The 26,844-nt window shown below is 35.9% G+C and overlaps 2 protein-coding genes across 7 annotated transcripts; both read right to left on the bottom strand.

Annotated features, from left to right (window-relative positions):
- Positions 1 to 609: 609 nt before the first annotated feature.
- LOC141657333 (uncharacterized) lies at positions 610 to 21,445 on the bottom strand. Of its 6 annotated transcripts, none has more exons than XM_074464519.1 (30): positions 21,327 to 21,445; positions 19,138 to 19,220; positions 18,565 to 18,891; positions 17,773 to 17,933; positions 17,143 to 17,205; positions 13,724 to 13,841; positions 13,527 to 13,636; positions 13,318 to 13,413; positions 11,141 to 11,264; positions 10,177 to 10,244; positions 8,744 to 8,830; positions 8,445 to 8,603; positions 8,257 to 8,352; positions 7,884 to 7,943; positions 7,658 to 7,773; positions 7,464 to 7,548; positions 6,710 to 6,814; positions 6,496 to 6,603; positions 6,245 to 6,297; positions 6,089 to 6,152; positions 5,701 to 5,829; positions 5,344 to 5,456; positions 5,146 to 5,239; positions 3,577 to 3,796; positions 2,991 to 3,121; positions 2,522 to 2,668; positions 2,322 to 2,450; positions 1,631 to 1,729; positions 1,510 to 1,548; positions 610 to 1,062 (listed from the first exon to the last, which is right to left on the bottom strand). In XM_074464519.1, exons 3-30 carry the CDS (start codon positions 18,803 to 18,805, stop codon positions 925 to 927), a joined length of 3,153 nt encoding a protein of 1,050 aa, XP_074320620.1. In that variant the 5' UTR covers positions 18,806 to 18,891; positions 19,138 to 19,220; positions 21,327 to 21,445; the 3' UTR covers positions 610 to 924. The 6 variants fall into 6 exon arrangements, with proteins under 6 accessions (XP_074320620.1, XP_074320621.1, XP_074320619.1 ...); XM_074464520.1 differs by having other exon boundaries at positions 19,141 to 19,220; positions 21,327 to 21,416; XM_074464518.1 differs by having other exon boundaries at positions 19,113 to 19,220; positions 21,327 to 21,410.
- LOC141655281 (uncharacterized) lies at positions 18,840 to 24,985 on the bottom strand. The gene is made up of 4 exons (XM_074462367.1): positions 24,374 to 24,985; positions 23,748 to 24,273; positions 19,082 to 19,220; positions 18,840 to 18,891 (listed from the first exon to the last, which is right to left on the bottom strand). The coding sequence occupies exons 1-4, from the start codon at positions 24,983 to 24,985 to the stop codon at positions 18,840 to 18,842; spliced, it is 1,329 nt and encodes a 442-aa protein (XP_074318468.1).
- Positions 24,986 to 26,844: the final 1,859 nt, after the last annotated feature.

Here is a 26,844-nt window from a genome sequence, read left to right as displayed (position 1 = left end):
TGCTACACTTTTCATTCATAGGAATGTCTCTTTTATCTTCAAAGCTCATTGATTCTCTGAAGTTTCCAGGGAGACATGGAGGGAGTTTGACGAGCAATGGTAACCGAGACCTCATGGCAATCAGAAAAGGAAGTTCCCCGACCCCAATGTTGAGATGCTTATGCGTAAAACAAATTACTCCACCAAATGAATGCGACTCTCTTCTTAATCACAGTACTGAATATCATTATCTGTCGTCGTGGTTATTCTTAGCTGATGATTGATAGATATCACTTAATTCTGCGGGTGGCATGACTGGCATCTAAGGGCAATTTTTGGTAATGGAGATGCCATCATGTTTTCAATGGACTACCTTTTGATGAATTAATTGGTCTACTATCATCTCGTTCCAAAGTTGAAAGTAACTCGCTCATGACATGCAGACATTATACCAGCAGTAATTTAAAGTAACTTGTAAGAGATCTTAACTAAAAACAGGCTTAAACAAGACCTACTGGAAACAAAACTTAAATCAAGTTTTGTCAAATATATAGACCGCAGAGAATGATAGTGTTTCATAACTTGACTCCACTTTAGCACAGTTTGGTCATTGAGATGTAAGGTTAAATGTCTAACAAAATATTTGGTTGCATACTTCTAATTTCCAGGTAATAATTTTCCTCTTGTTTCAAAATTTCAAGGAAACAAATTTCCTTCTATGACAACAGTTGAAACTTAAAGTTGTCTAAGCTGGGAGAGAACCACCCAAAAAATGAGGCCATTAACAGGCATTTTCAAGAATGTACAAGTTCATGGGCTAACAAAACGGTAAAGTACCACAAGGATGTACAGATTCACAAGCCGGCATGACTATTTACAGGCCATAACGTTTGAGACCTTTTGGCTCACTTGCATGTCATAACTGGCTTTAGAAGAGAGACCTGTTTACTTTCCTTGAAATTCCTTCTTGAATCTCCGAAGATTTTGCACAAACTTTTCCCGGTTCTTTGTATCTAAACTCCGAGTTATATCTCCCATGAGATTATCAAAGCAGTGAAGAAGATGCTGCTGCTTATCCGCGGGCTGCATTGCAAGGAGAGATCAGTAAATGTTGGAAGTACTAGCCAATGGCAGTTGACAGAGCATGGAAACATGTTTCTCGCGAACCGTCGTCCCCCCCTTCCATCCCAATCCCCGGGAGTATTGTCTCGAGGTCAACCTCTGCCAACTATAACTACATTTTTCAAATTTATGCTGCAGCATTTTGTTTGGTCATGTTTGTTTAGCAAAACAACTATTTTCACATTTTCATTTTTGAAAAGAACTCCTAGTGAATACTGAAATAATATATCTTTCAAAAGATTTATTTTAGGACAAATTTGAACAATCACAAAAAAAAAAAAAAAGATAGAGTCTTGGGACCTCGGCATAGATCTACCATGACTACCAATTACAACCAAAATTCCTTATGCTGTACTATTCAAGACAAAACTTGGAGAGGAAGGAACTCAATTCTAGGATAAAACATACCTGTGAAGTTAGAATTTGAGTTTTCAATTTGGTGTACATCTGTCGGAATGAAAGTCGAGACTCAGAATAGCCACAAAAGGTAAAACTTGTAATACAAACTTTAAAAAGAAAGATTTATTACTTCTTCACTGAGAAGAATCAGGCTCAGCATCGCTTTCCCAAGACCCCACTGGTTGCATGTGTCTTCAAACAAAAAAATCTCGAATAGGGTTTTCAATATCTGACAAAATGTTACTTGAGATTATAATTAAAATAAATAAATTGATAAAAAGTGGATAGCATACGCCACTCTTTCAAAGCGACTACCTTTACTCTTACCTTGTCTGAACATTTCTAGGTACCTACTACCTACCCAAAGTCGGTTTTGGCCAAATAAAAATACATTCCGACGACTATCAATCATGAATGGTATTTCCCTATCACAAGAGTCAACTTTGGGCAAAGGTAAAGCATATTCAAAATTGATCTTTCCAGGAAATGTTATTTTTTTAACCAAAACTGGCTATTAATACGAGGTTTCGAGTAAAGATCCATGTCAGTTAAGAACTATCAGAAGTTTTGAAAAGATTCATACTGGGTATGAGTTTTGAGAAATAGTACAAACATAAATAATCCATATAAATAAGATATACATCAGTCCAATATAATTTAGAACTAAAAAGCTCTCCGGAAGCACTTGACGGGACGAAACTTAAAAGGAAAACAGCAGCAAAGCAAATTAAACGCAAAATGAAAGCTAGACGGCAAACACCAAAAAAACGAACACATTTTAAAAACAAGAATGAAAAGGGGACCATGTGTACAAAACTTACCTCATGGAGAACATCAGCACATTTGGCAACCTGATTAGCAAAATTGAGTATTGACGGTGTAGGCGGCGATTCTTTCATAAGAATGTGGTCAAAATAAAAAGTTGCCAGGTGATCAATTGCTGCAGCGCACTGAAAGTACATATGCATGTAAGGATTTATGGATGTAAACTTGCATACTCAAGAATTGTAAAAACTCATACCTTGGGGACCAAATTTGAGCCTAGAACCTTCAGGCCTGAGAGGAGAGATCTGACAACATACTCAAAAGTGCTTGCATCAAGGTCTAAAGCAAATCTGATATACTTTTCTAGTATAATGGCCATGAAACTGAAGTAAGCTTCAGTGACCTGAAACAAAAAAAAAAAAATTAAGAGAAATCAAAACATTGGGTTCAATACTCCCTGCACACCTGCTACAAGTGATTACCCACTTCCTCCCCTCCCTAGTCCACCACCTCCAATAACATTACAAAAAGAACATCAAATAGAAAAACAGGAACAGTGACATTCAATTAAGAAACAAAAGGTGAAAAAATGATTACACAACAAGGCAGTACATTATCTATTCAGTAATGCACACGACAACATACCATCAAAAAGAAAATTAATCATGTAAGATGAAAACCAACAATTTTGTACAGGACACACAGAAGAAAAAAGATGGGCATACCTTTCTATATGATAACATATGTTCAGAAGGAATCGATAATATCATCTTCAGAGTAATATCAAGAGCGTCAGCAAGAGCCCTATCACCATATAATTCAAACACGCCAAAATTGACGTAGTTCCCGTCAATCGCTGTAATTCACAGACAATACAACATTCAATCAACAAAAAGCACTATAAAACACAGTATAGAGGCAGTCAGCCAACAGGCGAGCTGAATAATATAGCTATAGTAATACTGATCCATGCACATGTGGAAGCAGTGTCCTATATGCCACATATAATGCTCACTATATGCTCCGGGTATTTCAAGATTAAGGCACCCCCTAAACAAAAATAGAGCAAAATTACTATCTAGTATCTAGATTATATATTTGATCAAGCTCTTTGTACGAGAATCTAGCTACGTACAAGCATTATTGGTTACGACTTACAGGTAAAAAAACCCGTACGTTTCATGAATTTTAACTTCACTAAGCACAACAAGAGTCAGAGAGATGCGTGTTATTAGGAAGTAAAGAAAATTTCAACTGTGTTGCCTGGAGGAGGTATGGTTGATGAAGAGTATTTCAAAATTCAGCGCATACCTCTTGACAGAACAACAAGGGATACCCACACTCCCTTGTATTTGGCAGAGTAGACATCACCTTGACTAGAAATATTGAGAATTCTAGATCCATAGGCCACAAGGACCTTGCTAACTTCCCGGAAAAGCAGTATCCCATTGACAGACGATTGATCGAAAGCTAACCGTTGGGATTTATTTAACACCAGCTCTGCAACTAATTTCAGCAACGGGTTCATCACCTGCAATTACAATGTACTATGTCATCGCAATGAAAAGTGAATAACATGCTAACTGATTCCTCAAATGTGAAAATTTTAAGTTTACTCCCTGTGAAATTTGAGAGAACAAGTCCAACAATATTAGTTCTAAAAAATGGCAAATATGAAATAGCGAACCATGTTTAGAACTGAAGTAGTGAATGTTCAAATAATCAAATAAAACTAAATCACCCCTAGAAGTCTACATTGTTCTTGTTATAGCATGAGGTTGGAAAGGATTCATGGAATTACAATTTCCTGTATCTGGCCTTCTCAGGCCATGAAATGAATTCATGGTATGTTTGGGAACCTTGAATTGGAACTGAATTCCATAATTGGAACATTTCAAATATTTGGGAACCCCTAGAATTTGGAATTGGACTAAATTCCATAGCAATTCCAACCTAGTTAAAATTTTGGGGTCCCTTCTCAAGCCATGAAATGAATTCATGGTATGTTTGGGAACCTTGAATTGGAATTGAATTCCGTAATTGGAACATTTCAAATGTTTGGGAGCCCCTAGAATTTGGAATTGGACTCAATTCCATAGCAATTCCAACCTAGTTAAAATTTTGGGGTCCCAAATTCCTACCATATAGTAGTCAATTCAAATCCATCACTAGTCACATTTTTTTTTTGTTATGCAAATTTCATCGCAATATTTTTATTTATGATATTTTTTCCGCTCGCAAATATTTTCCGTGACGATATTTTTTTCCAAATTGCATAAAATGATTGCTACTTCACATTATAAGGAAGCAGAAGTGACCTGTGATGCTCGGACTCTTCACCTGACCCTGAGGATCCGGTGGACAGGATCCGGACATGGATCCTTGACGGATCCTTCTATGAGAAATCGGTGTGAGAGTGTTTTGTTTTTAACATCTGTTTTGTACAGCCCTATATCAAGAATGATCTTGACATGAATTTAATGCCGTAATAAAGTCTTCATTCATGTTAAAAATGAAAAAACTACTTTTCCTTTCTTTTCTTTGACTTTTTTAACTAATAATCAATTTATTTTCAAAAAAATAAAACATTAGCCGAGTCCAAACTCAAATTAGGATCCTCGTATCCGAGTCCTTGTTTTTGAGATTTCAAGGATCGGACCCTCGGATCCGTGTCCGTGTCGGATCCTCGTATCCGAGTCCGAGCATCATAGAGCAGAACCATTTTAGCTTCGCATTATTCCATCTGATCCAATACCAAAGAAAATGACTCTCACTGGAATGGAAACATGACCCAAAATGAAATATCTGAAATCAATGAAAGTCACAGCAACTACTTCACAAGTCTATATCCTTGGCAAAAGGTCACGGGAAAGCCAGTACCTCAGGAGCATCAGCCCAAGTCGCAATAGTTCTCAAAAGAAGTGGCATATGTGCTGGATACAACCAATCAAAAAGAAACCCATACGTCCTGCGGCTGATATAAATTGAAGACAAAAAATGAGCCAATTCAACTTCAATAAGATATAAACTGAGATTATAACCTCCCTATAGGAAAGCATACTAGTGTAAACATACAACCTGTTAGCAGCCATAGCAATTCCTCTGAGATCCCGCATCAATCCCGCTAAAGCACATTTTACGGTATCACTCCGGAAGACATGATCAGAAGTCGACTCAAGGTTGACAAGAACCTAAAGTGAAATTAGGACCAATCAAGGCATAAGAAAAGATTATAAGAAATTTCAACGTCGTCGTAAATTTGTAATGGAGAGACAGAATCAAGAATCATAAATGCCTTATACGGATTACTCAGTCCGTAGTTACTTTCTCAGTAGTTACTTTAATACACTTGCAAAGTAAAAAAAAACAAAATACTTCTCTCTCATAATTCCAGAATTTTGGAACATCAATTCCACAGTAGTAACTCCATCATACCTGTAAGAATGGATCCATTGATTGCCTAAACTTAATGATGCTATCTTCCATGAACACCAGCGAGCCAATAATGCAATAGAACTTTGTCCTCTTACGACATCGATAGTCTTCAAGGAAACGGAAATGTCTCTGATTGACAAAGGAACACCCAACATCCAACAGAATTAACACAAATAATAGCAGGAATATTGAACAGCCACTAAATTACATGGCCAAAATATAAGGATCTATCTAACCTAAGTAAGTGTGCACGTGGGGTTGCGGTGATGGGGAGATGGTAAGGGCGAGAGAGGGAAAAAAGAAAAGGAGAGAGGAAGGGGAAGAGAACATGGTAGGATTACGGAGCTGAAGTAGAGGAAATAGGGAAGAGACTTAGCACGGCCATTACATTGTGGTTTGCTGTAATATACTGAAGAGCCTCCAATTTCAAAAGTAGCTTTGACGTCATATACCTAGACAATGTTGACATTATATTATATCAGAACTGGAGCACTGTACAATAAAATATTTAAATTTCAGATGAAGGTTAGCAGCATAAAGCAACCCTGATGCCAGTTCCAGGAAGAAGGTTAGTGTTTGATCAAGAACTTCCTCACTCTGCAAATAAGAAAGAACACATGAGATGTGATTTGTAGCATGTATTTGCCCATATGTGAGTCGTGTGACAAACTATTACATTTCTACTGACACATTCCCTCCCTCCCCATGCTCCCATCCCCCACAATAAAAGGTTGATCTGTCTTGATCAATATTGCTGAGGCAATTATGCAGTTTACTTGGGAATTTGAATCATACCTCCTCCGAAAAACACTTAAGATTTGTTGCAACCTTTCGAACCATGACATCCAAAACCAAATGATGATCGTGTAGTCCAAGGAGCTCAGATAATCGAACATATAACTGCTGCAAGGGGAAAAAGGTAAAAAACGCCACAGAAGTTATCATGCAAAACACTTTTTTTATTAAGATGATAAACTTTAAAATGATTTTATTCTCAACGTACACGTACCTTAGAAGAATGTATAGTCTGGTCACCAATACATGTCTTCCTAAAGGACTGAAAGAAACTCAGAACAGCAAGTTCGAGCCTCTGCCGGCTAAGCTCACCATATCTCTGACAAATGCAGGCAAGAATTGTATGAAATAAAATATGTGAGAGAAAGAACTGGTAATGTACATTACAACAGCAAAATTCATTAAAATTTCGTCTTTTATATAACATAGCATGACTAACTGAAAAATAAAATAAAATAATGGAAGTAAATCAGATGTGCCACAAGGATAAGCAAAACAATAAGATAATATAACAAACCAGCAATAATATGTTCAATCCACGAAAAGCATTTAATTTAGCAAAAGGAAGATACTCCCTCCGTCCTGGTCAATAGTTTACAGTTTCCTATTTAAGGTGTATCAGTCAATAATTTACACTTTCCTTTTCTAGTAAATAAACCAACTCGTGGGTGGGGGGACCATTACATTTCCTCCTCATTTCAAGTTATTTTTCATTTTTTTAATAATTATAAACTCATTCCTCTCTGCTTACCTTAATAATCGTGTAATCGTATATAAAGCAATTGTAAATTTGACCGGGACAGAGGGAGTAACTAGGAAACACGATGCCATGATTGTTCTAAAGTGTTATTTATAATAACACAAATATGAATATTCCTTGAATTAAAAAAAAAAAAAAAAAAAAAAAAAAAAAAAAAAAAAAACTCACCTCGAGAGCTCAAATTAAACAAAGAGCTAGTTAATAATACCTGGACATATGCTCCAGAGTCCATGGCATTTATCAGCCGTAAAACGCGGGCTGATAATTCTGCATCAATAATTTCATTTGGTCCACTGCAAGACAATAAAACAAAGAATGTTCACCAAAAACACTCCTGTTGATGTAAGATTACAGAAGATTAATTAGTACCAGAGAGGGGGAAAATGAAATAAAAAAGAATACCTAGAAATGCCCTTAATCCTCAGAATCGCTGCAATAATGTGCACCATCCACGCAAGTTTGATCTCTAAAACTCCAATATTGCTAGTAGTCAAATGATCAAGTTGAGTAACGCCTTCCTAAATAACGCAAAAAGAGCAAATTTTCAACAATTAGGTCTAATATTAGAAAGAGGGCACTTGAGTATAACGCCATGTAATATAAGCTCAAGTATAAAGCTATGTAATACCATATATTCTTGCAGGATGGGGTCCAAAACATTCATCAGGTGAGTACTGCAGCTACCATACTGTAACAAAGAAGACATGAAATAGACAACTGGTCAGAAAACAATAGTGGGTGGCATCAGCATTGTTTTAAATATCGACTTCTGCCTCGAACGCAGAATCTGTCGCCGCAGTCAGGCTCTAGGTTGTTGCACAACCAATATAGCCGATATTGCCTCAAAATGCGATTGCGACAATCTTCAAAACAATTAGATGATGTTTGCAGTGCAGTATTACGGCCCAAATTTAAAACCATTTGAGTATCAGCATATACGTTTAATTTTAATGGCTGATTCCGGTTCCTGTTAGACAACAACAAACAGAAACAAACAAAACCTGGAATCTGCACAAATGTGGATAGAAGTCAAGTTGATCTTGTATCACGTCAATCTTATCAAGAGGATCTTCCACAAGGTCATCCGGAAACTCAGTCTGTCAAATAAACACACAATTTCACCAATATAAGCATAAGAAAAGGTTATATTTGGCCAGAAAACAGAAACTACACAACCGAAATATCGAACCTGTAGGGATTCAAAACGAGAAGAAACAAATCCTTCCAAAATCTTAGGCACAAGCTCATCTAAACGGACAATACCAGGGAAATCACCCTTCAAATGTGGTAAAGCCTGTACCATTCTTGACCACAGTCCAAGAAGGTAGAAAACACTGCTGCTCGCCCACTGAAATAGAAATCAGGCATTCAAATAGTAGCTTTTTCTAATCACTTTCTTCTTTTGGTTTATGTTGTGTGTGCGCGTCAGTGTTTGGTGGTGGTGGTGGTGGGGGGGCGAATAACCTCCGTGCATGGAGGTACAATTACCTTCCAAGACTTTAAGGACTTAAGTGTGAAATCTGATACTAGGCATATCCATGCATTGTAGCCTTCCATGCTCATCATCTCTGACATCTGTCACAAAAATATTGGAAGCTTAGCTTCATAAAGACTAAAGTATGATTGATCCACCACGCTTTGAGTCCATCATCTCATTGACATTAGTACATGTGAAAAAAATTGTAAAATAGAAACAGAAAGTTCAATGCTATCAGCACATTGTTGCATCTGAGTGTGCATCACAAGTCAACCTACTGATGTTGTAACTACACCCATTTCCAATGTTTTCTTCAATTAAAATTGAGCAATCGGCTACATAACTTAGTGATCATTCATTTTTCAACTCAGAAAAAAAAAAGGATATCGAAGCAGTCTAAGAAAGCCTTCAAAAAAATTACAACATACACCTATGAAACTATCACAAACAGCCAAGTCGAGAACGAATGCCAGAAAACCTATACAATTATATTTGCAGATAACTAGATTTACCAGTAAACCAATATTAGCCTATGACAAAGACAGCATGAAGAAAAGGGTTAGGTGTACACATTTGGACAATGAACCAATATTATATCGTGGCACTTGGATGGAAATGCGTCATCTTATATTTGATAATATTGCTTGTACACGTGAAGAGTTCATCTTTCTTTCTTTAAGTTCTAGTATAGTTGGAGTCAAGTTCTCCACTTGGATCGATGCTTGAATTTTCTTCTTTTATAGATTAATGATTGTAACTTGAGAGCATATATAGTTACTAATATCCCCTCAAATGTGGTAAAATTCGGTCGCTTCATAGATTATTCATGCTTGATTTCTCTTGCTATCTAGTTTCGCTAACTGCAACGAATATCGCCTCGTACGCGGTAAAATTCCGTCGCATGATCAGTCTCATATTTTACGAAACAGCCGTGATTCTATGTCGCACCCTTGATCTAGTATCATGCTCGAGAGCATGATTATGGGTTTCATGCCGTCATCCGAGTAAAATTATAGTAATTTATTTCATAATGATTTTTACATGACCACTTATAAATGCTTTTCTTTCATATCTAAAATCTCACGACACTCAGCCATGTATATAGAGATTCAAAACATCAATTTGTTGTCAGTTCACAATTCAAAAGGTTCCATCATAAACTCACAAAGTGTTCTACAGTCATCTTTCTAGCCGGTATTAAACAAAGTTTCACTTTACCTTAGTTAAGCTGCTGTATTCCCTTGTTTGGTGACTAAACTGATCAAAGGTTCGACTGAGCATCAATTTTTTGCGGTTTAGAAGCCAATCAAAAGAGAGTTTATGTTCTTCTAGCAGCATAGTTTTCAAATCTAACCAAGCTTGAACACTCTCTACGGTGACTCGCTGAACAGGTAACAGTTAAAAACTAAAACATAGATTAATATTCAGATAAAGAAATATATACCTGGTAATGGATTTTGAAACGACCAAGGAGACGGCAAAATTCATGGTAGTTATCGTGATCATTAAGACCTGTGCCAATAGCAGTAGTAATGTCGGATTTCGACTTCAGTACAACTAGTTTTTGATGTCAGTATGCTAGCACGGCAAATTTAAATTTTATATTTATGGACCAATAAAGAGATGCATTTACATTCCCATAATCCATCTAGCAGACTATTCCAGAAATGCTATCCCACGTACACAAGACTTTGACTTTTAACTTCCAGCAAAAAAGCAATTAGGGGTATTTAGAAAAACACTGAAAATGCAGTGACATGTTCTCCATGTTCTTTCTATATACTTGTAGCGTTTGTGATAGTTAAAGTTTCCAAAGAATCTGTTCTGAACCAACCCAGTTCAATTTCCACAAAACCTATCTCTAAGTCTAAAGTTCTAGAATCCCTCGGTCCGATTCATTTCAGTGCTTGAACGACGAAAAAATCATGGAAAACCTTGATTTTACTAGGCGCAAGGCGAATCAAGGCAACAACTCAATAAGGACTCGTAATGGCGAGGCCTATAGTGCACACAGCACACTACATAAATATGAGATGCACTGCTTTGACAAACAAATTTGTATCTTCAAACTATATCTTGTACAATGATACTCTCTTCTGGATTTTTTAGGAGGGTTAACATGTAAAGGAGTTAAATTACTCGGGAAGAAGCATATGAATAACGAGCAAAAAGAAAAAAAAAATATGGATATTGCACAGTAGTGAGCCTAATTACACCTAACTACTACCTAAGGTGCACCAAAGCATTTTGGTGACAACCTCACTGAGCAGGAATAGAGTATAGAAAAAAGGTTTACTCATATTGTAAGATTGTAACTACGAGTACTAGAACAGAACCAAAAAAAACACGGATCTACATAAAACAAACAAAACAATAAGAAGATAGCCTTAGTTTATAATCAAACTCACCTCTCCCTTTCTCCAAAATGTCCTTGGTGCCCATCATCAATGAATTGACGAATTGCATACGTGAGACGTTGCTTGTAAACAAAGATCTTCTAACGGAAACCAGCAGCGTCAGACATTGCAGGGACTTGAAAACACAAAATTTCAGTTATTCAGGTCGGATAAAATAGAAGAGTCTTCTATTTGCATTAGATTTATGAATAGGATATATGAATCCTCAACTTTATTGTAAGATAAATCCTCGACTATAATAAAATACTAACCAAAATAAGTATAGAGAGACCTCATATCACATAGACAAACAGGGTATATGATTGAGATAGCAGATGCACATCTGGACCAAGTTACCAGAAAGTATCCCTTTATAAAATCTCCTCACCCCATGTTACACAACTAAAAAGGAATCATACATAAAAAGAAAAGATGGGCATACGACTATCAGACATTTTGAGGTTTTGAGTATCGACACGCTATCTGCAGGCATACAGATTTGTTGGCAAACGCTTGCCAAAAGCGACAACCAAAGTGCTGACATCTATTTTTTTCTAATCAGGAACATGAAGAAAACTAGCATTTTTCAGTAGCTTAACAGATGGCTACTAAAAAATAAATAAATAATCGAAGACCTTTCCTTGTTGAACAAACTAGAGTAGCCTCGACTTATGAACCATATGAAACAAAGAAACAGCTGATTTGCTGAATACAGAAAGCAACATCTGACACGGAACACTTTTTTCCTAATTAACTGCATGAAACTATGAAAGTGAGAACATGTAAGTGATGTGGAAAATGTTTCTCCTTAATCTACATTACAAGAAGTACGTCAATAGAATTAGTATTTTCACAAGTCATACGAGTAAGCGAATCTTATAAAAATGTTGCTTATGCCTCTTACAGCCCAAGGTGCTAGTGATGAAAATAAATAAGATATCGTGTCTAAAAAGTAAAAATAGCAATACATCATAAATGCAGGATTCAAAATAACTGTGTCCATTAGTCAGCAAAACTAAACTCTTTCCCCCTCTCAACCTAAATGACAGAGGAATTATTAACCCTAAAAACTAGTTCACAGATGAGCTAGATACGTGAATATGTCATAGAACAGACGCCTTTAAATCAGGCATGTTTCCGATACAGTACTATACATGGAAAAAACCCCAGTATATGATACTTGCCACATTTTACTCCTTTTATGGTTACATGGGACATACACGGATTTTAAACTACTTTCTACTAATTATAAGGCAACAAAATAAATGAACAAAACAACATATGATCAGGCTATAAATCTATAATTCCTGTTTAGATGATGTCTGACCATCCACAAATAAAACCAAATTTGAAAGGGAATGTGATACTTTCCGACAGTCAATTGTAACAGAATAAATCAAGTGTCACACTGAATTGTGCTCTCTTCTTTCTCGCTTGTTATCTATAAAATGGTACGTTAATCAATGTCATCATTTTATACTTGTGTCCACCGTTTACTGTCCAGCGTGAAATGATAAGGATAAGGGTGTCAAACCCTTGCCCAACCGTCCGCTTGACAGTCCAAAACTCATACAGAGGCAGATAGAAAGGAAGGCTGGCACCGAAATGATAAAAGGGAACAAAAATTGTACCATCTTTCCAGCTAGCGTGTCATTTTTCTATTTGTAGAAGTCACTTATAAACCAATAATTGTTTCTCTCTGCTCTAATGCGCGAGCTTTTAGAAACAAATTTACATTTCAAAGACAAGTCCTCGTGCTTTGAACAGGGTTCCTATGCCCAAAATTTCCAAACACGGCAAGACAGATAACTGGATAAGTGGATATGTAGGAGCTGGGCAAAAAGAACCTCGCAGCTGTAAAGTAAAGTCGGTGCAAGTTTGACCCTTCCTTTCCTTACCCAAAGTGTAGGCTACGGACACTTCGAGAAATAGTCTTGATGTTAAGGTAACAATGTATGCTATAGATGGAAGTAAATACTCTCATAAACTACCAAAATTTCATCCTAATCATAACCTAAATTCCCGATACCATTACTCCTCAACCTCAATACATTAGACTATGTCATCTTCAAATGTTATCACCTACTCTACACAGAGTGCAATAAAAAGGTGAACTTACAATCCATTCCATCATAAGAAAACATAAGTAATGATAATGCTTGAGTGCTTGACAAGGGGAGAGCACTTACCAGTTTTGTAAGAGGAGGGTTTGTGGCTGCATAGTACTCGAAATAGATATTTACAGTTGAAGGTTCCTCTATAATTGGTTTCCAGTAAGCTGACAACTGTCAACTCCAATAATAAACACATAAGAATTACTATCAAAGCTGATGGGACGAGATTTTGAATAGCAAGTTGATGGTATTAGAATAAGATAATGCCTTTTCCGTAAACACACCTGTATTGAACCTACATCATCTGAAGACTCATCGACTGACATCCCAGCAAAGTCAAACGATAAGCATTGCAGTGAAAGTGAAAGAGCTAGTTCCTGCAATTTTGGTTGAGCTACATACCAAGAAGTTGTTAGGATGCTGGAAGTGCAAACATAGAAAGTAGGCTTATTCGAAGACGCCCAGAAAGAGTTGCTATTACCATCATTTTTAAGTCCATGCAATGATGTAAGAGAGATCTCAAAAATCTGCAAAAGAGCTTCATCCCTGAACTTACTGCTCACCTTTCGATGGTCCACTGAAGATAATTCCGCAGTTTTCTGTTAATCATGGATCCAAACAAGTCGGTGTTTAGAATAAGCAATATTTGTGCGCTACCTTCAAATTCTCATTTTCCCCACATCATTGATCACACGAGTTTACAAATGTTTGATTTGTTCTTGCATTAACAATTACTCTGTATAGAACCACGTGCAAATACTTTTTCTCATGATCATGATATGCTTTTTGGTTTATTATGAATGTTCCACTAAATTGTTCTTTACACTAAAAGTGAAACTATTTTCTATGTGAACTGAAAGCTAACAATGAAGCATAACCAAGATGTCAGGTTGGACCCCTACTTAAGAACACCAGAGATTTGCTTCTGATCTCATCTTCAAAGTTAACAGTAATTCTAAATTTTCAAATGGTAATTCAATCTCTAAAATAGCGAGATAATTTCTTTGTATTCTAGGAAAACTATGCCTCTTTTTTATCCTGGACCTTGAACAACGAAAATGAGGATTTTTACAGTTTGGAAAAAGAAGGGCCGCAACAAAGTAACCATGACATACAATCAGAGTAAAAATGGTGACCAAATAAATACTCCTATTAATCATGTCAAGTAGTCAACTGAAAATCTAAATATGGCATGGAATCGGATAATTTGTGGAACTATAATAATGAATGTCAATGTCAATGTTGTCAATTCTTTGTTGCTCTATCTCCTTCCTCGCATAAACTTGTTTGTTGGGTTTTTTACCAGCTACTTTTTAATTAATTATTTATAGATTTGAAAGTGGCAACTGGCAACCCATTAATTTTTCACATTTCTCATATTTGTATTTTGATTTGAGAAATAATTGAAACCGAAAAATTAATCAAGATAACTAATAAAAATACCACCTTTGATTTTTTCTTTTTTATTCTCACATTTCGAGACGCTCACTACTCTCTTGAATATCTCACACATTATGAATTAATATAATGACATGTATACTCAAATGAAAACTCTTTTCATAAGGAATTTAGTTGTATAGTTTTAAACTAATATGTTTCCAAAAAAAAGTAAAGTCAAAGATTCACGTGAAAAAACGAAAACATGCAACAACAACAGAGCCTTAATCCCGAAATGATTTGGGGTCGGCTAACATGAATTATCCTTTAGAACCGTCCATGGGTGAACGCACACCTCAAAATGCGAAAATATAGAAAAGGAAAAGTGAAAAAAAAAGGGGAGTGAAACATAATACAAAAGCCAAGGTAAACTTATAGTAGGTTTTAAAATCGAAGTCCGGATTTCTTTTATAAAAACTTATAGGTTTTACCACCTAATATGTTCCATTTTTTACAAATTACCACCTATTTTGTTCAACTTTACAAATAACCACCTAGTTTTCATGTTTATCCACGCCATTCTCACTTATTTTACATTCTTGTGACGTTTTTGCGTAATTATTGACTCGTTTCATTTTAACGACCTCTGATCATTTTTATGACCAAACTACCCTTACTAATTACATACATTCACTCCCTCCCTCTCACTCAATTCAAAATTACATACACCCATTTCACTAACCTTAGAAATCAAATTAGGCAATCCTTCAATTTATCCCATTTTCTTCTATCAATGAAACCATAGATTTCTGGGTTCATCCTTTTTTTCTTCAATCTTTCTAAGGGCTCTTTCGTCCTTCCCTATTGAGTCACACTCATATGGTATTTAGTTATGCACAATTAATAAAGCTAATTTTGGGGGAAATTTGAAAGAATTAGCTTTGTAGCTTACTTGGGGATTTTGGGTTAACAATATCGAAAAGATTAGCCCTTAGAAAGATTCTGCCATGGGTATTGCACTATTGCTCTATGGATGAACATACTAGAAGTCCCTTTTCTTCTCATCGATTTTTTTGGCTATGATTTAAGTTGTTTCCGAAACTAAAGCATGTTAAGGGAAGTTGGATTTTGATTTGGATACATTTTTTTTTTTTTGGTTATGATTCTAAGTTTTTCAAGAAACTCTAAATTAATGGTGATGAAACGGGATTTAACCCAGAAATATAGAGTTCCATTGATAAGGTTGAAGAAAAACGGGGGGAGTGTATGTAATTAGTAAGGGTAGTTTGGTCATGAAAATGATTAGAAGTCGTTAAAATGATATCAAGTCAATAATTATGCAAAAAACGTCACAAGAAAGTATAATAAGTGATAATGGTGTGGATAAATATGAAAACTAGGTGGTTATTTGTAAAGTTGAACAAAATAGGTGGTAATTTGTAAAAAAATAGAACATATTAGGTGGTAAAACATAATTTATCCCTTAAAATTAAAACGAAAACATGATACAAAAAAAACATATGGAGTATTTTTTGCCACAAAGCTAATGATATCATTTTACAAAACTTCTTGCGTTATTTTAATGGGGAAAACAATTGCCATATTTCTTTATTAATGATAATTAATGGCTTGCTAATTCACTCTTAAGTTCTCATTTGTTTCCTTATTTAATTATGAATGCACTTTGGGAAGAAAATTTTAGACAGACTTAAGTTTATAGGAGATTTTAAAAATATTATGTCAATGTAACAAATACTCCTACTTAAATTTTTACTTCAAAAGAAGAAAATGATCCAGCTAAACATAAACAATACACTCCGTATAAGATAATGGGTAAGTTAAATATTAGATTTCTGTGATTCCTAAAAAAATAAGAAAAGACTCTTACAAGTTAATGTTTATGATTTGTTTTGGAACCAACCTTGACTAACAAAAGAAAATTGGATATTCAATGTTGCATTTTTTTGTAGCATTTACATGCATATCTTATAGTACCAGTATTGTTTATGATCATATCATATACGGAGTATATGTTCAAATATTTTATGGGATTACATCTTAGATTGTGTTCTTTTGGCTTCATTTCAGCTCCGTTTCATTTAGTTAAGTTCCGTTGTACTAGATTCTGAACACCTTGAACCTTTCCGCAAGAATTTCAACTAAAACCAACTTGCAAAGTTGCAATACATACTCCATGGCCTTAAAAATTCAACTTAATGTAAAGTTTCAATATAATTCAGTTTAACCTTTGCTGATTTGAAGTAGATCAACTGAGAAAAAATAAAGTTAGTACGCCTGCAATTAATTGTTGCTAATTTTTTTTTAAATAAGAAAACACAAACAACCAGAAAACAAAATAATAATAGAGGTGCTGGGTAATGTCAAATGTCTTAAAAGGGGGGAGAAGCCTCTCAACAAGAACTGCCAACTCCCTACTATCTTTATGCGTATCCAAGCAATAACCCAAACAAAATATTAACTGGATACATTCAATATTTGTATATCATAACGGGCAATACATACCTGATTCATCTCACTGACAAGCTGATTCAACACCTTCAAACCAACTGCATAATGCTTTGCTTCCTGCCATTCAATATTATAAGCAAGTCGATGATGCAATTTAACTTAATAACAATGAGGGAAAGCCAAGTTTACGAGACTGGTAACTCGTTGTGTGTGATTTTACTAGAACAACAACAATAGTACAATACTAATACATGAATCCTGCAGACATGTGGAATCAGACTCATTTGATGAGTCTAGCTCTTAGAAAGCATACAAGCTGAACATAAAAAGAACACAATGCAGCAAACATGAAAGGCCTGGATCAATGACTGACTCCCTATGTCCCGGATTTGAGAGGTCTTTCACAATTAAGGAAGTGGGATCTATAAGATTACACTTCACATGCTACTGCCTTTTCGCAGACAATACATTGTTCTTTCATTCTTAGATCTACCATGTCTAAATACACGGGATGTCCACCCAGGCATTTTCTTCATTAAGATATTGATATAATGAAAGAGAACAACACATTTTCCATCATTAACAATTAATAACTTACTCCAATTAGTATTTTAATATTCTATGATAATGAAGCATTCCTGAAGAGGTGTAAAGGAAATATAGGTAATAGTGTCGTGAACTAACCTGATTAAAAAAGGTCATAGTATCTCTTACGATTTCCCTGAATATATCGTCGTCAAACCAGCTAACCTTTGTCACTCGACTAAGAAGTTGAATTACAGAAATCATTGTGAAATGCTCCAACTCCGCACCTCTAGCAGCCAGATAGTTGATCGCAAGGTTGCCTTCAGCAGACACACATATCAGTTTAGAGAGGAACAAACGCAAAGCAGATGGATCCGCACAGTACAAGAACTGGAACATTGAACATGATGCACTATCCCATTCAGAGAAAGACATGCTTATAACTGTTATAAGACATAGCTTGAGAATAATGTGAGCATTGCAGCCATTACTATCAAAAGTAATGTTTCACATGACAGACTACGGAGCATTTTTCTTCTTTTCGAGAAAGCTGTGAATTTCTTCTCCTTGCCATTAACATGACAACTATATTAATATCAGACTCGAAAAATGAAAGAGACAAGTCAACTAAAAGCCCACGTGCCGAACAGCAATTCATTCCCCAATACAAAAAGCAAGACAGCTAATCTGATTGAGATAAAAGATTTATTGCTGGATAAAAATTTAATCTGAAAAGCAAACAATCCTTATAGCAAATTCGATACACGGCATTTGGGTTCTCGTATCCTCCTCGAATTGGTCAGGCATTTAAGTAAATCCCAAGTAAAAGGTGCCGAAGATATAAAAGACAGAACTAGGAAAATTGAAGACATTGCATGATACTAGAGAAGACCACAAAAAGCTTGTAAACTATAAAAGATGCAAAGTTTAATGAGAAAAACAGAAAATTACGAATTTGAATTCGCAGCTGCAGGGAGAGAGTATTTTCTGTGACATGCTTCAACAAGCTTGAACTAGCATATATAACTGCATAAGGGTTTCTCGCATTCTCAAGTATATATTGCAACTGTGGAATGTTATTGCTATCCCGGGAGAAGCATCCCAAGGTATTTTCAACATAAGCCCTCTCAGCAGAATCTTGAGATTCATAAAGCCTCCCGCATAAGGTTTCCAGCTGTGCCAAGTTTTCCATGTAAGTGATGAAGTGCGAATCCCGAAAATTAAGATTAAGCCCTATTAAAAACGTCTGCTTGTTTTCCAAATATAGATGACTGAAATCTGCAATTTTCGCACAAAAATGCAAAAGCAGTGTATAGATGCAGATTATCAAACAAAGTTCAAATTCTGAAAATGACGAGGATTTCAAATGAACATCACAGAAACATCAACACCAAGCTTTGATTAATTCAATAAGTGAATACACTTGATATATTGATGTTCCTTCTGCATGTTTTACAGATAAATATACACATCAAATACTAGGAAAATTATGATGTTACAAGGTTTGCTGATAGAATCAATTACAACTTGCGATAAAAGAGCAATATCGAACTCCGTAAATAAACTGAGCAAACCAGCTTTTCTTCTAAGAAAAGGGTACAGGCCACCTGAAAGAAAGAATAGAGCTCATAAATAGCTGTACAGTTGAGGAGTCCAACAGGTCAGCTGGAAACAAAAATAACAAGCAGAAAAATAATAAGAACCAATAAAATACGGGGAAATGAACAACTAGAAGAAGCACATGCAGGATACAGTACAACAGCGAAGATGCCGTCATTTGAATGGGAAATCAACTTTACAAGTACATTTATTCAGTAGAATCCTCAAAATTCTCTAACACTAACCTGCTAGAAGGTCTCGTGCCTTGGTAAAACCAAAAGGCAAGCTAAAAGAAGCATGGTTTCATTCGTTATTCAAACCTACCTTAACATCATACCATTTTCGATTAGGGCACAGATTCGCTCCTTAAAAGAAATAACACCTAATAACTGCCAAGCGGCATTACACAAAAATAATTGATGGTGACAAATTTGACTAGTGTAGAAAAAAGGAATCAAAACGGTTTGCCAGATAGATGGTTTAATAACTAAAGAAAACAATTGTAGACCTAGTTTAAAAGTTCAATTAGCTACCGCAGTTGGGACATATTACCATAAATAACATATAGGTCAAAGATGGCCAAAAACGTGTAGACAAGGTAAGCCGAGATATAAGCTATTTAATTCGTGAAAGATGACGACGCTTCAGAGATACCAATGCTGTGTATAGAGCATCGTAAAGTTTTACAACAGTGACTCAAATATCAAGAAGCTTACTATGTAGCTCAGCACCTCCTGCATCAAAACCCTACTACATCATTAAATACCACTAACATGTACAGGCAATTCACTTACATATGTTAGGGCATTTTCCACAGGTAGAATGATTCCAGCGATGGGAAATTCAATTAAAAATCTACTTCCCTTAAACAATTAATGTTTGGGGGGCATTTCGAAGGTATGTGGAATTCAGATATGGAAAATTCGCTAAAATTAACAACTCTAATATTGTTGCTCACTTATCCACTGCATAAACCCTAGATCAAACAACATACTATCAAAACCAATCCTTTCATGCTTAATCTCTAATACGCAGATTTCCTAAGTAATCTATAATCTTAACAAGTTTATTTACCAACAATTCAGCAAATACATTTGGTAACCACACATCACAAATTGCATAATCACGTAATCAACATATACCAAAATAAAAACAAATTTAACCTAAACCACTCAAACAAGCTGACTTAAATACAAAAGATTTCGTCAACCCCCAAATTCGATAAACCAGCACACATGTTAAATCATTAGCATCAAAATCAATTATTGATTCCACGACATCTCAAAAATGTAGTCATTGATACAACAAAAAACATAAAACAATCAAAAAGAAGACTTCAACACAAGATTTTATAAACCACCAAGATAATCAAACAAGTAAAGGTTAAAACCACTCTAACGACTAAAATCGGACAAACATTCAATCATCAACATCAATGTATCAGTAATTCCATAACATTACAAAAATCTAGTCATTGATTACTACACAAAAACGATCAAACCGTTACCAACACATAAACACATTAACATATTCAGAGTAACAATCAAACGAGCAGACTTGAATACAATCAAACAAGCAAATGTCATAACCATTCTACTGAGTAAAATCGAACAAACATTCAATCATCAACAACAATCAATCAGTAATTCCGTAACATTTCAAGAATCTACTCATTGATTAGTATACATAAACGAACGAGTATACCATGACAAAAACAAACTAACAAGACGAACTCATTTAAATTTTAAAACAAGAATATCGAGTAACACAAATTCTTAGTTAAAACCGTCTTAAGTTAAGACAACACTCATACTCGATTTAAATAAGGCAAAAATAAAAGGACAATTGTGACTTGGGAGAGGTTTCAACTTAAAAGACCGTCTTAAACAAGGCGAACTGATTGAGTAAAATGTCACAAACAATCAATCATCAGCATCAGTTAATCAATAATTCCGCAACATTTAATAAATTTAGTTGATCGAATTTGCTAACATTACTTGGATAAACTTGTAACTTGTGAAAAAATACAGAATTTTGGTCAAAATGTTGATTAAAAATTAAAAATTAGGGATTAAAAATGAGGAAGTGAGAAAGTAGTAGGAAGAAAAGCAAACCTAAACAAAAGGGTGACGGAAAAAATGCGAGGAGCGAGAGACACGGCGATTTGTATGAAGGTGGGGATATGCTGCGACCCCACTCTCTTATTTAAACTGCCAATAAAATATTTTTTTTTATTTTTTTTATTATTTGTTGAGTTTATCTGATTTTTTTTTTTTTAAATCACTTTTTGGGGTTGGAATTATGGGAACGGTTTCCATGTGAGCACGTGACTTTGCCATTGATATGATGACATCACACCCTTCAATCCTTCATATATGTTTCCTTTTTCTTTTTCTCGAAAATAACCTTCTTAACTAGTGTTAAACCCGTGCAAAAAATATACGGGGCGTAGTAACAATCGCGAAAATTAGATACGGAAGCATATAAATGAGCATGATTAAATTTGCAATCTCGTGACAATTTAAAAAATCCACAATTGAATATTCGAGGTACATGTAAGTTGTTAATCACTACCATACGATTCAAATTATCCAACAAACGTATAAGTAATCTGAACTTTACAAATACTCAAAAATTTCATTGTAAACTACATTGGTTGTAATATTCAATGTACGCTTGTTACTGTCGCAGATTAATAGTTGAAGGCCTTGTTTGCTTGTAACCCTCGAGATCGCGACATAAAGTTGTCCATGACCGAATCGAAGACCGGTCTTGGAAGATAAATGCTCACTTGAGATAAGGACTGGCCCTGGCTTTTGTTTATTGCCATGGCAAAACAAACAGCAATGGGAAATTGTCTTCTACTGAACCGAACTAGAAATTTATTGGAATTTGAAGGCGTAAGTATAATGCGGGCAATGTGCGCTCTATCGCCTTTATGACTACCAATTGATAAGTGCATATTTTATATACTTTCATCCCCTATATTAGCTCCATTTTATTTGTTATTTAGCATTTATCATAGTGTTGTGAGCTAATATTTGTTATTCTAGTGCATTTGTTTGTCTCCACATGTTTTGTAGGATACTTAAGCTTTTTGGAGCTAAAATACTACAAGATGAGCTACTAGAGTGCAATGGCTAAGCAAGACCAAATATTGGGCTATCATGGAGTGTTTGCATGGGTTTTTCATGAAGAAGTTGATGGACTAATGTGTGCAATACGATTGTTGTCAACAACCAAAATCAAGCCCAACTTCAAAGTCCAAGTCAATGGGAAAAGCATGGGATTCTAAAAGTTCCTAAGATGCCAAATGCTAGCATTGCTTAGGGTGATTAATCGCACAATTAATCACCAACATTGGATACCATTTGCAATTAAGAGAGGAATTAAGAGAAATAACACGGAGACACACGACCCCGATCGGGGCCATGCAACCCCGATCGGGGCCATAGTCATCTTCAATGCTTACGTTTTGCTTTCCTCTCCTATAAATAGGAGAGGTATTCCGAGGCTTTAGGCATCCAATTTTACGTCCCATTTCCACCTTAGAATAGCCTCAAGCATTATAATTCTCTCATTAGTTTTCTCATTAGTTTACAATTTAGTTAAGCTTGTAGTTCTTCAAACATTTGGTCCTAAGTTATTTCAAGCATTTGGTTCTACTTTGTTCTTCTTTGCAAGTTCTATTTCCATTCGGTAATTCTAATTCTAGCTTGTTTAAATTACGTTTCTATTATAGTTATCATATAGTTTTCATCATTACTCCTTTTATACCGCATAGTTTAATTTTATATTATATGTCTTACCATTTAGTTTGCATCATTTTCATTATCATGTTTAACATTACTCTTAATTTAGTTTGCAATTTACATTTTAGTATGAGTAGCTAAACTTCCTAGTCTAAGGGCTAGGGGAGCCATGCAATAATCAAATATGTAACATGATAAAATAAGTTAATAATAATATTGTTCATATTGCTTCTATCACATGCTTGTGCCACAATGTTTAATCTTTGTTTAGGGCCCTATTCAATTGATTAAGTTTGTTTATTCGTTCTATAAGTCGAGAGGCACGGAATTGAATTAGACTAAGCATGTATAGTGGGACGACCTAGTCATGGACGAGAGTTTCTCTAGGACCCGGTCTAAGGTTGACACTAATATCGTAAGGTGGGTGTCTTTAAGCCTAAGCAATTGACAATGTTGTTAGTACCAAGTTTATCATGATCATATGTTTATCTTTTGCATGCGTGACCCGAACCCCTTAGACTCCCTTTTATTATATAATTTACATCATAATTCTTATTAATCATCAAACAACCAAATCAAACCAAATCGTAATCGACCTTGATAAAAATCTACCCATAGCAATTCATGAAGTAATTCTCGTTTCCTTGTGTTCGACCCCTATTGCTACATTAACTTGTTGTTTAGGGAATTTATCTTTGCATAGGTACGCGATAAGCTTATCACCAATCAAAACTGTACAGCTAACTACGCGTCTCCCTAAATCTGTCACTATTAATCTGGTACCATTGCACAACTCACGCGATTGATCAATATTTCTAAGGAGCATAACCATAACACCGACTTTCAATCTTAATTCATGGTTAGGGAGGCTAGAACATTTAATACTGTTCAAGAATTCTGTGGTGTAAAGGTCGGGCTCGCCCATAGTTGTATCGTCTCTACTGACCTCATCAGAGCTTAAGTAAATTCTCTCTTGCTCATGGATAAGAGATAACACATAATCATTTACATCTTCAACTATTTCGTGAGTGGGTGCAAGAATTGCCCTTTCTTGAAGATAATTTGGGTCCCATAACCGGTTTTGAAGATCAGGATAAGTGATATCTACTAAGGAGGCAATGGGATTAGTCACGTGCTTAATACGTAAATCGTCGGGGAACTCTATGTCAACCTCACCATCACCGTCATTTGGATCCCCGACCAACCCATCTCCAATTTTCAGAATCCACTCCGAGAATTTCCTTATCTCATCTACATTACTGCCTTCACTTTTGGCTTGTAAGCGCATATTTCTAGTCAATGTAAGCACCTGAAATTTAAGACACATCTTAAAATAGTCAAAGAAAATATAAATTAATTGAATAGCGTTTTAGTACCCTTTTGGAAACCAAGTTTAGAACATACCTTACATGAACTCCACAAATATAGCGAACAAAGAGAAGCATGCACAACGTCAGCTCTACTCCCTTTGGAAAAACCGGTAATGTTTGGCGAAAATCGCCACCAAAAACTACCACTTTCCCGCCAAATGGTAGTGTTGCATTACGCGCATCTACAACACGTATGCCGTCTTTCAAACTTCTATCAACAGCCTCGAAACCATGTTTATGAGTCATCGGCGCTTCGTCCCATATAATGAGCTTCGCTCCGATCAGCAATTCCGCTAAATCACTACCAGGTTTAATTCTGGGGCAAGTGGAGTTCTCGGTGAGATTGATTGGAATGCCAAGTCTCGCGTGCGCTGTTCTACCACCAGGTATCAACATTGCTGCTATTCCGCTAGATGCAACAGGCAAAACAATTTCACCCTTACATCTGAGGGCAGCACATAAAGTTCGCCAGATGAATGTTTTACCAGTACCCCCATAGCCATACACAAAAAACACCCATCCTTGATTAGATGCAACAGCTTCCATAATTTCATTATAGACCGACCTCTGCTCATCAGTCATTGAAGATAGTTGAGACGCGTGTTCTGCCTGCAACGATTCTTTGTCATAAGACAACTCATCCATGACCATCGTGTTCGCGTTATGTGTCGTTGACGATGTATCGGGTGGGGGCCTCTCTTCAAATCTTGCTAAACTACTCCCATTTAATTGGAGTGATGCTTCTATATCGATCAAAGCATAATTTTTCAATTCCTCCTCAGTTAGTTACAAACCTATAATGGTGTTTTCAGTTTCATCATAATGTATTGATAACTATTATGTGCAAAGAATGTAAATTAAATGAACTAAAGAAAAAGCAATATATTAAAGTAGTACCTCGGTTTTGAAGAATATTACGTTGCCTATGAAGGATATCATCCACTAGAAGACTTCATGTTGCCTCCCAGACTCTATTTGGCATGGACAACATCCCAGATAAAAATAAAGTCGCAAAAAGGTTTCTAAGATAAAATCCAGAGGCCCATTCGCTTGCTTGCTCTATCGCATCAATGTACTCTTTGTCGTCACCGATCAAGCCATATGCATAACATGCTTCTCTATACGTGTCGTATAGAGTGCCGTTAACCCTTCTTATGTCTTCTTAACTTTTGGGTCCCTTTACTTGGTTCAACATGGTTCTCATGAAATATAATTCACCACAAGTCGGCGGCACATGTTGCAATCTCCCTATCTTAAAATTCCGTTTTCTCAGGATCCACTCTCGCTGATCTTTATTCCACACAAATTTTGTCTGGAATTGACAGTACAATAAGTCCTTCGCTATCTGCAAGTCTTCCTCTTCACTACTGTTAATTTTCATCCAAGATAGAAACTTTGACACTCCCATCGATGATTTCTCTAAGACCTCGTCAATAGGATCTTCATCATCAAACACGACGCTCTGTTCGCCAGGAAGGTGAAACTGCAGCCTTTCGGACTGCGGGAGTCCTGTAGTGAATATCAAACGCGAATATCCTCCAGACAGCCTCACATGCTGAAAGGTACCTACAATCGTAGTATCGTTTAATCTCATCCACTTGTTCAGGAAATTGGTCATTGCGGCGTCGATAAGAGGACTGAATTGTCACTCGATTAGATCCCTTATTTATATACTTGAAAATATACTTGATCGCTTTAGACTGGTTACACCACTCCACATTGATATGTGCACGATATTTCAACAATAAGTACGGGTTATATGGCACGACAAATACATTGTCAAGTGCCACTTTGTCCTAATATATTTTTGGTCCTGTTTTACTTCTCTTATAAACAGGATAACCGTCTTCGCCGATAATTGTTCTTTCAGTACACTTTTTGGGAAAATATTTTGAGCATGTAGATGGTCGAACTCACTTGGAGGTTTAGTTTTCGGTACTTGTCGTTATGAGCACCTAGACCAAAACAAAATTTATAACTTCACGAACAACTCTACTATTAGTAAAGAGGCAAGTAAAGGTCGGATCCCAAGGGACGGATATTGAAGTGAGATTTTCAATTGTAAGTAGCGGTGTCTAGGGGTGTCACAATTTGGGGTTGAAATAGAAGATCACTAAACTAAATAGCAATGAAAGTAAACAAGCAAGATGATTAAAAAGGGGTGTAAACAATTGATAAAAGGCACTAGGGTGTCATGGGGTCATAGAAGATTCATGGGAATTGATCATACAAACATATTCTCAAATTATAAGCAAGCAATTATTGTTGTGATGGATCGAGTTGGTTTATATCTTACAATCCTAAGAAAGTTTGGGTCCCGGAACCGAATCAATTAGATTGTACAACACCTACAAATTGACTTAATCTTCCATACTCAACTATATGCATGGTCTAATGAGACTCGAGTTGGTTTATGTCTTACAAGTCTCATTGAAAAGGTAAGTGATGGGTAAAAAATGCAAGGATTCATAGGCTCGCATTTCATCAAACATAACATGTGCATAAGTTGA

This window comes from Silene latifolia, chromosome 5 (genome assembly GCF_048544455.1).
Source record: "Silene latifolia isolate original U9 population chromosome 5, ASM4854445v1, whole genome shotgun sequence".
NCBI classification, from domain to species: Eukaryota; Viridiplantae; Streptophyta; class Magnoliopsida; order Caryophyllales; family Caryophyllaceae; genus Silene; species Silene latifolia.
This window is presented reverse-complemented; position numbering and strand designations above follow the sequence as displayed.